This window comes from Pelodiscus sinensis, chromosome 32, assembly GCF_052426305.1.
Source record: "Pelodiscus sinensis isolate ZL-2025 chromosome 32, ASM5242630v1, whole genome shotgun sequence".
Lineage (NCBI taxonomy): Eukaryota > Metazoa > Chordata > Testudines > Trionychidae > Pelodiscus > Pelodiscus sinensis.
The window spans coordinates 12,929,357-12,942,515 of record NC_143083.1 but is presented as its reverse complement, the minus strand read 5'-3'; the positions used below and the strand labels follow the sequence as shown (position 1 = coordinate 12,942,515).

The 13,159-nt window shown below is 41.1% G+C and overlaps 1 protein-coding gene across 19 annotated transcripts in view; it reads right to left on the bottom strand.

The window, feature by feature from the left end:
* Nucleotides 1-13,159, bottom strand: part of GATAD2A (GATA zinc finger domain containing 2A) — a 121,166-nt gene that overhangs the window by 35,965 nt on the left and 72,042 nt on the right. For 12 of the 19 annotated variants that reach the window (XM_089774993.1, XM_089774994.1, XM_014578181.4 and 9 more), the window contains one exon: nucleotides 4,637-4,908. In XM_089774993.1, the coding sequence (XP_089631119.1) occupies nucleotides 4,637-4,899 (263 nt within the window). In that variant the 5' untranslated portion in view covers nucleotides 4,900-4,908. Of the gene's footprint in view, nucleotides 1-4,636; nucleotides 4,909-5,332; nucleotides 5,665-10,872; nucleotides 11,016-13,159 lie in introns of those variants that run through there. The other 7 variants (XM_089774987.1, XM_089774988.1, XM_089774989.1 and 4 more) reach the window with 2 other exon arrangements.

Here is a 13,159-nt window from a genome sequence, read left to right as displayed (position 1 = left end):
ATTAAGATTCGAGTAAAAATACTTTTAAAATTTTAATTCAGTGGTGTCTTCACGTTCTGATTTCAAATCTTAAAAGCCAATAGATTATCCATTCATTCTTTCTGAAAATCAATCAATCTGCTACTGGTCAGGTAAAACTAAAGATCCTGGGGAAAAAAATACATCTTCAGTTAAATAACTTCCAAAGCTTACTTTGTAAAATACAGTGTTTGAGCTTCTAAGTGTGAATTTACCAAAGCAGAAAGTTTTTGACAGTGCAGCAAAACAATCACTTTAAGAAATAGTTCATTTAACCTCCTCTCAAAACGCAAATATTTGAAGGGATGCAAATCTTATAGAAGCTGTATTATGGGCACGTGTACACAATTGGAATTATAGGAAAAAATATGGAAAGTTGAGCCCCAAATTAAGAGTCCTGATTTGAAACTTTAAGAATCTTTCACCAAAGTACCATACAGTTACTTACAAAAATGACTTTAAAGAATAGGCAAGGGATCAAAACATATGCACTGAAATCATGCATTTTCAGATCAGCTGTTGGACCTGCCAAGGTGTAAAGATTCTGTGCACGCCCAGGTATGGTCTTGATTGTTACCTACATGCTCTACATCACATCTTGAAAGATTAAAAAACGATCATCTATTTTGGATAGAGGGGAATATGTAGCAGGAACGCTAGTTGTAAAAATCTTCAGAATCATTCAGATTCATCTTCTGTAGGTAAGAAGCTCCAATATTTTGCTCCTCCACTTAAAGAGCAGAGTCAAAACAATATACATCATAACCTGTGTTATCTGTAACTTGGTCATCTAGGACCAGATTTAAAAATCAGTTGACTTCAGTGGGAAAAACTCTCATCAAAACCTCAGTGGGTTTTAGATTATGGCTCCAACACAGCCAGACATTCTTATACAGGAAACCTTCCCTCACATTCAGAAAACAGAAGCAAAAATCCTACTGCCATTTACGGTGGTAAATATACTATATAATGGGGGAAATGTCTCCGTTTATTTAAGTAGGGTTTTTATGTATATAATTAAGTAACAGAAGCTCTCTCAGAAGCTGAACATAGAGTCTTCCCCTTAGTCTAGTTTGTACAGATTTTTCCACATCAAAGGGGGAACAAAGACATTTACAAAATATTGGAAAGTGTATTTATAAAAGGACAATTTTTTGTGGCTTTCAAGTGATTTGCCTAGATTTACACAGTTACAGAGCCAAGAACAGAACTCACACTTTCCAATTTATAGCCTTGTGGTTAAACCACTAGTCTGTGCTTACCCCTTTAAGAGAACTGAACACATACTATGCTAGTGAGCAGGTAGGGATAATGCAACAAATGTGTCACTACTTTCTGAAAATGTTTACCATTTTTAGCACTTGGCACAGCCACCTCTTCTCATTCTTTGAGAAACAGAAGAAATTCCCTTACAGGGAAGCCATCTGACTAGTACCCTCTTCCTAAAGGATAGGCTATGTCTACACTGGCATGATTTTGCGCAAAAGCATCTGTGCCAGCGTAGACACTCTCTTGCGCAAGAAAGCTCCGATGGCCATTTTAAACATCGGGCTTTCTTGCGCAAGAAATTGATGTTGCCTGTCTACACTGGCCTCTTGCGCAAGAGGACTTATCCCTGAGCAGGAGCGTCAGAGTATTTGCGCAAGCAGCACTGATTTTATACATTAGAACATCAGTGTTTTTGCGCAAGTACTCATGGCCTGTGTAGACAGGTGGCAAGATTTTGCGCAAAAGCATCTGCTTTTGCATAAAATCTTGCCAATGTAGACATAGCCATAGTGTATGAAGTTGTGTTGTTGACTTTCAATCAGACATACAAGTATAGCCTAAGTATCACCTTGAGCAAGCCCTGAAGATGCCCCCTTTACTTGTGAGTTTATGGACAAAGCAGAACATGTCAAAGAATCTCAGTCAATGCAAGCTACTAGACCAAAACTAGTATTTGGGACAGTGCTTAAAAAGTAAAATTTGGACAAATACATTGTTGTAAGCAGCAGATAGTTTCTCACTTAAACATCAGGAGCAGAGGACACCTGAATAATTCATAGACTAGTCACAATTATGGAGTACTGGCATATCATTTTTTCCTGTAGTATTTTGTGCCCCACTAGAATTTGAACAGGAATTTCAAGTTTCTGTTCCAACATGTGAAACAAGTTAATAATTGGTACTTCTAGAGCACCTTTCACGAAAGGAATATATTATAATTTAACTCCCTTTTTCAGATAGCTGACTATGTTTGTGTTTAGTTTCCCTGTCAGCAGCAGTGCTAGGCACAGGAGTCATTCTAGTCACCAAAAACTAGACCACATTTCACCCTAAAAAATGAATACTATTGGGCTGTGTCTACATTGGCACCCCTTTCCGGAAAAGTTTTGGCACATAATGAACCCAAGACAGACAGCATACAGAATAGAGTGAATACCTAATTTAATTCTTATTTCATAGGATGTGTGAAGAATTACATTAAAGGGGCCTGTTTTCGAAAAGTGCCACACACTTACCTTTTGCAAAACCTGTGAGCTTTAAAGGACTCAGATCAGTTTCTTAAAAAAAGGCACCCAAAACCATTAGTAGTAGGGCTAGCACGGGACTTTAAAAAAAAAAAAAAAATCCAACAGCAATTAATCTTATTGCTAAACACCGCCACCATTTAAATATTTTTGGATGTTTTCTTCAAATATATTGATTTCAATTACAAAACAAAAAATAAAGTGAGCACTGAACATTTACTTTGGATGACAAATATTTGCATTGTAAAACCCCCCCAAAAGAAATAGCATTGGGTGAATTGAAATGCAAGTACTGTAGTGCAATAACTTACAAATGCAGAATTATGTACAAAAACTGCATTAAAGATAAAACAATGTAAAACTTCAGAGCCTACAAGTCCACTTAGTCCTACTTTTTGCTCTGCCAATTGCTCAGACAAACAAACAAGTTTGGTTACAATGCTGCCCACTTCTTATTTTTCAACTTCACCTGAAAGTGAAAGCAGGTGTACATATCATTGCTGTAGCCAGCATCACAAGATACTTAAAGCCAGGTGCGCTAAAGATTCATATCCCTTTTACATGCTTCAATAGCCATTCCAAAAGACAGGTGTCCATGGTGATGACATGTTTTGATTAATAATGATCCAAAGCAGAGCAGACTGATGCACATTCATTTTCATCATTTGAGTCAGATGCCACCCAGGTTGGATTTTCTTTATTGATGGTGGTTCAGGTTCTGTAGTTCTGGCATTGGAGTGTTGCTTTTAAGACTTCTGAAAGCATGCTCCATACCTCGTCCCACTCAGATTTTGGATAGCACTTTCTTAAAACCGTGGGTCAAGTTCTGTCACTATCTTTAGAAATCTCACATTGGTACCTGCATAGCAGGTTTGATAGAAGATAAAAAAAAGTGTTCTTAAAACAAACATGTCCTGGCTCATCATCTGAGACTGCTAGAACATGAAATATATGGCAGAATGCAGGCAAAATAGGAGACATACTGAACTCCTTGGGAGAATGGTCACAAAATTGAATTAACACTTTTGTTTTTAAACGAGCATCAGCAGCATGGAAGCATGTCCTCTGGAACGATGGCCGAAACATGGAATGATGGCCGAAACACGAAAGGGTATATAAACGTTTAGCATATCTGGCACACAAATACCTTGCAATGCCGGCTACAAAAGTGCCATGCAAACACCTGTTCTCACTCTCAAAGGACACAGTAAATAAGAAGCACACAGCAGTATCTCCTGTAAATGTATCTTCTGTAAATGTAAACAAAACTTGTGTTTTAGTAATTGGCTGAACAAGAAGTAGGACAGAGTGGATGTGTAGGCTATATAACAAAGTAAAACTATAACACTCCAATCCAGAACAAAAACAAAAAGCTACATTTGTAAGTTATACTTTCACAATACAGATAATGCACTATAGTGCTTGTATGAGGTAAAATGAAAAATACTATTTCTTTTGTAATTTTTACAGTGCAAATATAGGTCAAACAAATATAAAGTGAGCAGTGTACCTTTGGTACTTGCTGTACTAGAAACTGATAATTTGAAAATGTAGAAAATCCAAAATATTCAATTTCAATTTGTATTCTATTAACAGTGCAATTAATCACAATTTGAGTTAATTGCATCAACAGCAATTAATCGATAGCCCTAATTAGTAACTTTTTCATCAGCTTTTTCTCATAATAGGTCTGAAGACATGGCAGTAAGATGCATCTAAACAACTTCCATTTTTTTATAGTCACAAAGATAAGGGATAGTTTACCTACATCATCCACATGATTGTGAGCACAAGAAGCCCTTCATACATAGGCATAAGGAGTCAGCACTCCATTCATGGTTTGCATCCATTCCTTCACTCAAGGTCATATTCCCCCATTCAGTATTCACCTTTTACAGCACCTGACAATGGCAATGCTCATGAGTAGAGCCTCAAAAAAAGTCACCATGGTTGGTAATGAGAGGAATGCTAAATGGAAACACAAATCAACCCGATTCAGAGGTTGAGTAGTACTTACTCTTGCAGTCATTCCATAGACTATAAAGCCCAGAGATCTCTTCCGAGTGATACTGAAGTTAGACAGCAGTTTCTAGGTAGCCACTCACCTTTTTGAGGTACTCATGTCAACAGGTTCATCACTTGTCTGCACCTCCACTTTAATGGTTGCTTTTACCTCCCCTCCTTTTAATAATCCTTGGACTTTTCCAGCTCCAGGGTCAGTCTTTATTTTAATGTCACCTTCAGTCTTTATATCTGTTCCCAACAATCCTTTCTCCATTTTAATTTTTTTACTGTCCACATCGTTTTGAGTTATTTCTCGTTCTAGTGCCCGCTTCTGACTTCGTGTCCTGCATGCTTCCTCTGTCATTGTGAATCTCTGGAGAAAAAAGGGGAGGGGGGGAGAAAGAGAAATTAGTAAAATACATCGAGAAAAATAAAGTCAACTGTTATTCAACAAGGCCAAGATAGGGTGGCTGCTGCAAGAGAAGAAATCGTGAAAGAGCAACAAGTATGGGAGTGAGTTTACTCACCCTATCCTTAGGATAGATTTTAGTTTGAAGTTACTATGGATTTACGCACTTTAGATGTTTTAAACAACTATAGCTTTTTGGAGCTTACATTTTGGAGTATCATGTAACAAAATGCAGAAGATTATACAGACATGCAATTGAAACAAAAAGTTTGGATGTCTATCAAAAAAAGGGGAAGCATTTCTTTTTCCTCACATGCAAATAAGTCCTCTTAAAAAAAAAAATCTGGGATTAGTTTTTGGAGAATTTCAACCATTAATGTCTTAGCACCTGTATATGATTGCAAATTTCAGGAGTTGGACATTGTGGGGACTACCACGCCCTGAGTGAAGAGAATCTCCTCCGTATTTCCTTATAGTTTGCTATTAGAGATTAAGACACTGCCATTGTAATATTCAAGTTGATATTTTCTTCCCTCTTAATGAATGAGCCAGGCTTTTCCACTCGCTGCACAGGAAGTGCTTAACTCCTATGGGATCACAGTTAACTCCTTATATGCCAAAGTCATAGAAACTTTTGCTTTTGGCGAGCTTTGGCATTTCAGTCTGCCACTTCACAGTACCTGCAGACACACATCTGATAAAAAAGCTGAGTCAGTTTTTGATCCCATGACATCACTGGGCTCCACATGACCCTTCCCAGGATTCAGTCGGAGAGACAAAGCACTTTCTAGAAAACCAGTCTGAACCGGTTCCAGACAACAAGCTGAAGTGTTGTTAACCCTCCGAGAGACACGACACAGCAGCAGCAGCAACAGCAACGTGTCTGCAAGACTGCTGCTGACATTCCAAAACACAAGTCTGGGAGAGCATCACTGCTCTTAAAGGGACAGTTCCTTTAATTTCACATTAAAGCTCACCCTATTCCTTCAGGGAAGCACAGCATTCATTTATTTTAAAAGCAATTTAAAAAAGCATAGTTCTTAAAAGTAGCTTAATTTCTTATAGATTAAATTTAACACAAGCTCAATAATTGAAAAAAGTCAACAACAGAATTTAAGCTTAATTTTTTTTCCCTAGTGTGCCTGGAAGAGAGGGACAGTGGAGTAGCAGTAATGTACAATTTATTTCCTGTTCTAGTTTACACCTCTAGCTCCCATTAAGTTACAGTCCTGTATCTACAGCATGTCAGGTTGTCATTTCAGACAGCTCTACAGGAAATTTTATGCAAGCACACAGACTCACAAGTTTCTTTACACACTTGTTTGGAAACTTAACCAAGACACCCATTAATATTAACCCACACCAGATAGTTCACAATAAGAGAACATTTACAACTAAAATCTTGAAGAACAATGTGCTCTGAAAAAGGAGACAGGTGGGTTAATATTGGTTTTCACAGAAGTGAGGGCAGAGCGCCAGGTGCTGTCAAGATTTTCTACATAGCTTAGCCAGTACACCTCCATTCTGACATGCAGCAACCCCTGCTATTCCAATTCTGGGCCTCTGCATATAATTCTTCCAAAGCACCTTAGTTCTTGCCTGCTGCATCCTTACTGCTCCACTCTAAGGCTATGTCTACACTCGCGGCTTCTTGCGTAAGTAATATGCAAATGAGGCTAAGCATGGAATATTGCCGAGCCTTGTTTGCATACCTAATGAGCCACCATTTTTTTCAGACTAGGCTCTTGTGCAAGAAGGAGTGTCTACACTGCCCCTTCTTGCGCAAGAAAAACCCTCTTGCGCAACGCTGTCCTTCCTGAAAAGTAATAGGTGTAACAGCGTTGTGCAAGAGTTTTTCCTGTGCAAGAAGGGGCAGTGCAGACACTCCTTGCGCAAGAACCTCTTCTGAAAAAAAAGGTGGCTCATTAGGTATGCAAACAAGGCTCGTCAATATTCCACGCTTAGCCTCATTTGCATATTACTTATGCAAGAAGCCGTGAGTGTAGACATAGCCTAAATTAGTGACGTGACAGCTAACTGGGTGATTACTGGGTCCAGTTAACAGATAAGTGGTAGGGACTGGAGCAGCTCCCAACCTGCTGTGGGCAGGAGGCTGTTCCAGCACTGCAGGGAGCTTGCCACAGACAGGGGCTGCTCTAACATCAGGAGCAGTCATTGCCCATGGCAGGGCTAGGTGCCCCAAAGATAGGGGCTGCTCCTGCAGAGAGCCTGGGCACCCCACAGGCAGGGGTTGCTCCAGCATCTGGAGCAGCCTCTGTCCATGGGGAGCCTGACCCGCTGTGGACAGGGGCTGCTTTGGTGGGGACTGGGAGCCAGTGACAGCCCCAGCTCAGAACTGGTGACGGGAGCCCTCTAGGCTGGAGTCTGTCCAGCAGGGCTAGAAAGGTCCCCTGGCCTGATCCCATTTAATTGGTCAACTGATTAACGGAGATTTTACATCCCTACTCTAAATAACCTATGAACAAATCTTTATCATTAATGAGAAAGCAAAACAAATTTGAACCCAAGCCTTAAGAAAGAAGGCCACTCTACTAATCCAATATGTTGTCTAGTCTGCTTATCCTAGATTTTTTGTTTTTAGTGTAACAATGCTGACTTCCTTGGTCAGTATTTTAAAACTAGTGTACGTTCTACTAGCTACCTGCATGATAAATTAGTACGGCTGGTGTTTATTTACAAGTTCTTATTCTGTAGTCCAGCAAAACTAGAAGTGCTGCAGAGCTTGTGTGTCACATAACTATAAACCCCTCTTGCCAGTGAAGCAGGGATGACTCCAAAAGTAATTTAGACACTATTTTTGGTGCAAGTGTGTTTTAAATTCTGGGAGGAATATAAAGCAAAGAAAGCAAATGAAGGAGTGGAAGACAGGTTTCGTGACTCTGAATGCCAAATTAAGACACCCTCCCACTTTATAGAAATGAAGAGAAAGTTAAGTCTTCAGCAGATCCAGTCATGCCTTATGCTCTAATAAAATGCTAAGGCAAAGCATTTAGTAGTTAGAGTAGCAATGGACAACCTACACTTGCAAGTGGGCACAAGACTGTTGTAACCAAGACTCTCTCAGGATAGGGTAGTTTTGCTAACAGTGCTTGCATACCTAGAATTTGCAGGGTGGGCTGACTGAACCATGGCGGCGCTTTGATTGAACATAGCCACACTTTGATTGGATGCAGGAGGAGCACATCTCTCAATCAATGTAGATACAACCAGATATGCTCTAATCCCACAGAGACAAACACCTAACAGGATCTTAATCAGGCTAACTTAAATACCCACTTGGGGAAGTGAAAACACAGATTGACAGAGCCAGACAAGTACCCAGGCATCAGCTATTTCAAGACAGGCCCAACAAAAAACAGAACAGAACACCAACAGTCACCACCTATAGCCCTCCAACTTAAACCCCGCCAGTACATCATTAACAATCTACAACCTATCCTGGAAAACGATCCCTCGCTTTCACAAGTCTTGGGAGACAGGCCAACCCTTGCCTATAGAAAACCCCCTAACCTGCAGCACATTTTTTCCAGCCTCAAACACTCTCTCAGGAACCTACCCCAGCAATAAACTCCATTGCCAACTCTGTCCACACCACTATACAAGCGACATCATCACAGGACCTAGCCACATAAGCCACCACATCAGAGGCTCATACAACTGCACATCCTCTAATGTGATAGAGGGACATTGCCGGCACTACCATGTATATTGGCCAAACTGGACAGTTTCTACAACAAAGAATTAATGGACAAAAATCAGATACTTGAAATGGTAACACACCAAAGCCTGTTGGGCAGCATTTTAACCTGCCTGGGCACTCATTAATGGATGTAAAAGTAACCATTCTTTTGCAAAGTAATTTCAGGAATCAACTACAGAAACTGTGGAACTGGCCTTCATATGCAAATTTGACAGCTTCACGCAGGGACTGAACAAAGACACTAACTAGATGGGCCATTATATTCGACACCCAAATGACAAACAGCCCACTCTATTACCATCATTTAGCATGGACACTAATTGACAGGGTTTCCCCCCCAACCCCCCTTTCTCCTCCCCATCTTCCCTCTTCTTCTGCTTTAAATGTTGGGATTTCAGTACCATTCTGTGCCTCTTACTCCTCCCATCTGAAGTAGAAGATTGTGCTCATGATACTATATAATATTATTCGTCTTTAAGGTGCTCCAGGACCACTTGTTTGTAAGTCAAAATAGTGTGCAATCAACATGCATCTTACTTCACATGCTCTTGCTTTATAGGGGTAGGTCTCCACTGCCACCCTAGTTCGAACTAGGGTGGCTAATGTAGGCATTCGAACTTGCAAATGAAGCCTGGGATTTAAATATTCCAGACTTCATTTGCATGTTCCCGGGCGCCGCCATTTTTAAATGCTTTGTAGTTTGAACCACCTGCCCACGGCTACACGCAGCACGGACTAGGTAGTTTGAATTCAAGTTCCTAATCTGAACTACCGTTATTCCTTCTGCAAGGAGGTTTACGCAGACGGACACACAAATGAGATCACTCAGTGAAAACAGCCTAACTTCCTTCAGGCCTCTCAAAAACCCTCAAATATTTACTAATTGAGACTAGCTTTCCCCGGCATGTAAACAGGCCTAAATCCTTAACTTCTGACAAATTAAAGCGTTCTGAAAAATTAATTATTTTTATTTTATTAAACACCCCTCTTTTGAAAAGGAAGAAGCAGTCACAAGCATGCAGTGGAGGAAACTGGACACCAAAAGCCTAGTTCATAGATAAATGAACACCTGGCAGCTTCCTTAGTCTTCACTGGAATTTTTAGTACTCAGCCCCACTGAAAAGTCAGACCGTATATTATGCGAAGTGTACTCCAAAATTTTCACTATTTCAGTTTTCATCTTCTCCAGTTACATGATATGGATAGTGATTTCCCCAGTCCTAAGGGTTAGATACATTAAAAACTAATGGAGTCACCAGAAGTGCCAGATTGTTGGTCTAACTCTCCGGAATGTAATAGATTTACACCATTAAAATGTATTTTGAAAGATAGAAGGGGAAAACTAGGATTACCCAGAAGAGCTTCGCTCTCTCGCACATACGCACATTACAGGTTTGCTCAGAGCAATCCAAGGCTCCATTTAACTTTCCAAAAAGCTGTGTTAGTCTGTAACTTTAAAAACAAATAGTCCTGTGGCACCTTAGAGGCTAACAAAAATATTTCTATATTATCATGAGCTTTTGTGGGTAAAACCCACTTCTTCAGATGAGATGTCATTTTATTGGTGAAAGACAAAAAACTTTGGCACTTACAAAAAACTCTTCTTCAGCTATGAAGAGCTCCAAAGGTGTTGTGTGTGTAACAAACCTAGTCCAACAATAGAGTTTACCTCATCATCCACCTTGTGTAATGTGCTAGGTCCACCGTAGACACAAAAACAGAAATTAAAAGAAAAAGGTCTTTTGGATTAGGAATCTGTTTATACTAGCAGGTCACATGCCATGCATATCTACATAAGAATGGCCATACTAGGTCAGAGCAAAGGCCCATCAAGCCCAGTATCCTGTCTGCCAACAGCGGCCAATGCCAGGCGTCCCAGAGAGAGTGAACCGAACAGGTAATGATCAAGCAATCTCTTTCCTGCCATCCATCTCTACCCTCTGTCAAACAGACGCTAGAGACACCATTCCTTACCCATACTGGCTAATAAATTAATGGAGGTGAAGTCCATTAATGGCTATCTAGTTCTCTTTTAAACCCTGTTATAATCCTAGCCTTCACAACCTCCTCAGGCAAGGAGGTTGGCACCACTAGTGTTCCCATTGGCAGAAACAGCAACAGAAAGGTTTCCTGGAACTTGTCAAAAGTTCTTCCCTAATCCTCTTTCATTCTAAAAAAATCAAAAAGAGCGAAAACACAAGACAAACCTGGTTTGATTCAGCCAGTGTCTTTTCCAACATGAGGTGCATGAGAGATTCCTATCACATAATGCCCAGAACGCCTCCCACTTGCAAAGATGACAAAGGATTGCGAGATCCTGGAACAATTATTCGCTCGCTTTCTTTTGCCACTGTAGGGAAAAGTGATAGAACAGAAAAAAAGGTAAGTTCCAGTTTAAGACTTAGGAAATTTGTGCTTGTTGCCCCAGGTATGCAGTCCAGCCAGAAATAACCAGCTTTCCAGTGACAACAGGGTATACTAAATTCTTGAAAGACTTGAACCAAACAAGCATGTGTCTGATTCAAGGAGATGGGGAAAGAAACCAGAACTTCTGTTTTATTTCAAGATGTATTCCAATATGAAAATAAAAAAGATCGCCTAATCAACAATGCTATGATCACACCATTCTATACATCTGCTTCCCTAACTGGGAAGTTGGTGCTGGCCAGGTTCCCTAGTGATCTCCCCAAGTAGCAGACAAAGAAAGCAACCCACACCACCACCTCATGCCCCACATAACCCAACCCACACACTGGTAATGTGCCAGCCCACTTTATGGAAGATTTCCAGAATCACGTGAGTTGTGAATAAGACCAACCCCACTCTGACCAAAATCTTTGGAGCATATAACAAATATCAGTAAAGTCACATCTACTCTATAACTTGCAGTTGAATCACAGTCAGGATCACCTGTCAGAGGCTCCAAGATCTACTGATAGATTCTAATCTACTGGTTGGTGACCACTGATCTCCTATATATTTTGAGTTAGTTTGTGTGCCTGTCTGTTCAAGATCTCCTAAATCGGGGGTAGGGAACCTTTTTGGCTCAGGGGCCAATGACCTACAGAAACAAAACAAAAACAAAAAGGGGGGGGCGAGAAACAAATTTTCACTAATGTGGCCCCCGAATGAAAAGGAGCGACATTCCCCTCACACAGAGCCTGGGGGAGGGAGGGAGAGAGATAAAAAGAGGGTCCCAGGCTAGTAGATTGTGTGTGCTGCAGGGTGGGGCTGGGGGAGAGCCCTGAGCCTTGGGGGCCGGATCCAGGCATGCTGGGGGCCACATATGGCCCCTGGGCCTTAGGTTCTCTACCTTTTCTGTAAATGGTAAGACCTAGGACCAAATTCAGTATACATCTTCCTCTTAAATCAAGGTAAGCATTTGGTTGTGCCAGGAAAACGGTATGCAAGTGGAATGGGATTGCGTTTCTCAAAACCATACAGAAAAGAGAGAGAATCACAAGGTAGGTAGAAGCAGCTGGGTAGCTGGGTGCCAACCCATCCTCCTGCACCAGAACTGCCTCAGTCCCAAGCCTCCCACACACCAGGCAACCTGAAGCTTCTTCCCAAGGGGAAGTGCTCAATGCGCTGCACTCCTCATTCTGACTACAGAGCACAGGAGGCAGACCAACCTGGACCTGCCCCAGCCAGAGGGCATGCACCCCTCTCCTGGCTGTGCCCGCTGGAGCCGCAGCAGAAGCCACGGTGAGGTGCTTCTTGCCTGGCGCCAAGCTATTGTGGGGAGAGGGATGGAGTAGTTCTCTCCCCAGCTCCACCCCAAAGCAATGATTTAATTGAAGAAAAAACCCACAAAGATTAACTGAGTTAAGGACCCGAGCAGTGATGGATGTATCCTGTAGTACTGCATAATTTTCATTTTATTTTTTAATCCTTTTTGGTGTCTGCCATCTTGGATAGAAGCTTGCAGCCCACTGAGCTCTTCTCTATTCTCAGGAACATTGCAAATACAGGACACACAATTCTTTGGCATTCATAGGCCTGCAGGAACAGCCATAACAATGTGGGACAAAGATTTCACCAAGGACAGTCTGCAGAGAAGACAATTCAAGATTGTTGAGGTTCCTGGAGCAGCTACAGATGGGTAAAGAGCCACTTCTGGCCCCCCCCCCCCCAAAAAATGAGCACTGACTGGGTATTTCCCTGAAGCTATGAATTCTGTGGTGCTGTGTTTTATTATTATTATAATCACTATGAATTTCTGCAATATCTGTTATGATCTAGTAAAGATGGATGCTTTAATTATCCAAAAATAGAACTCAGTAGGAAAAACGTGCACCCCTTCCCCCCACAGGTAATGTTATACAATTTTTAACATAATTAAGAGGGATTAAAAAGGATGCAAACATTTATATCGGAGTACACAATATAGTTCATTGTGGCTACATATATAACGTCTGCTTCTGCAGGTCAGTGTATGTGAAGTGGTGGATTTCCTTGCTGTCCTCAAGTGTAGAATATGGATGGTCCCTTGAT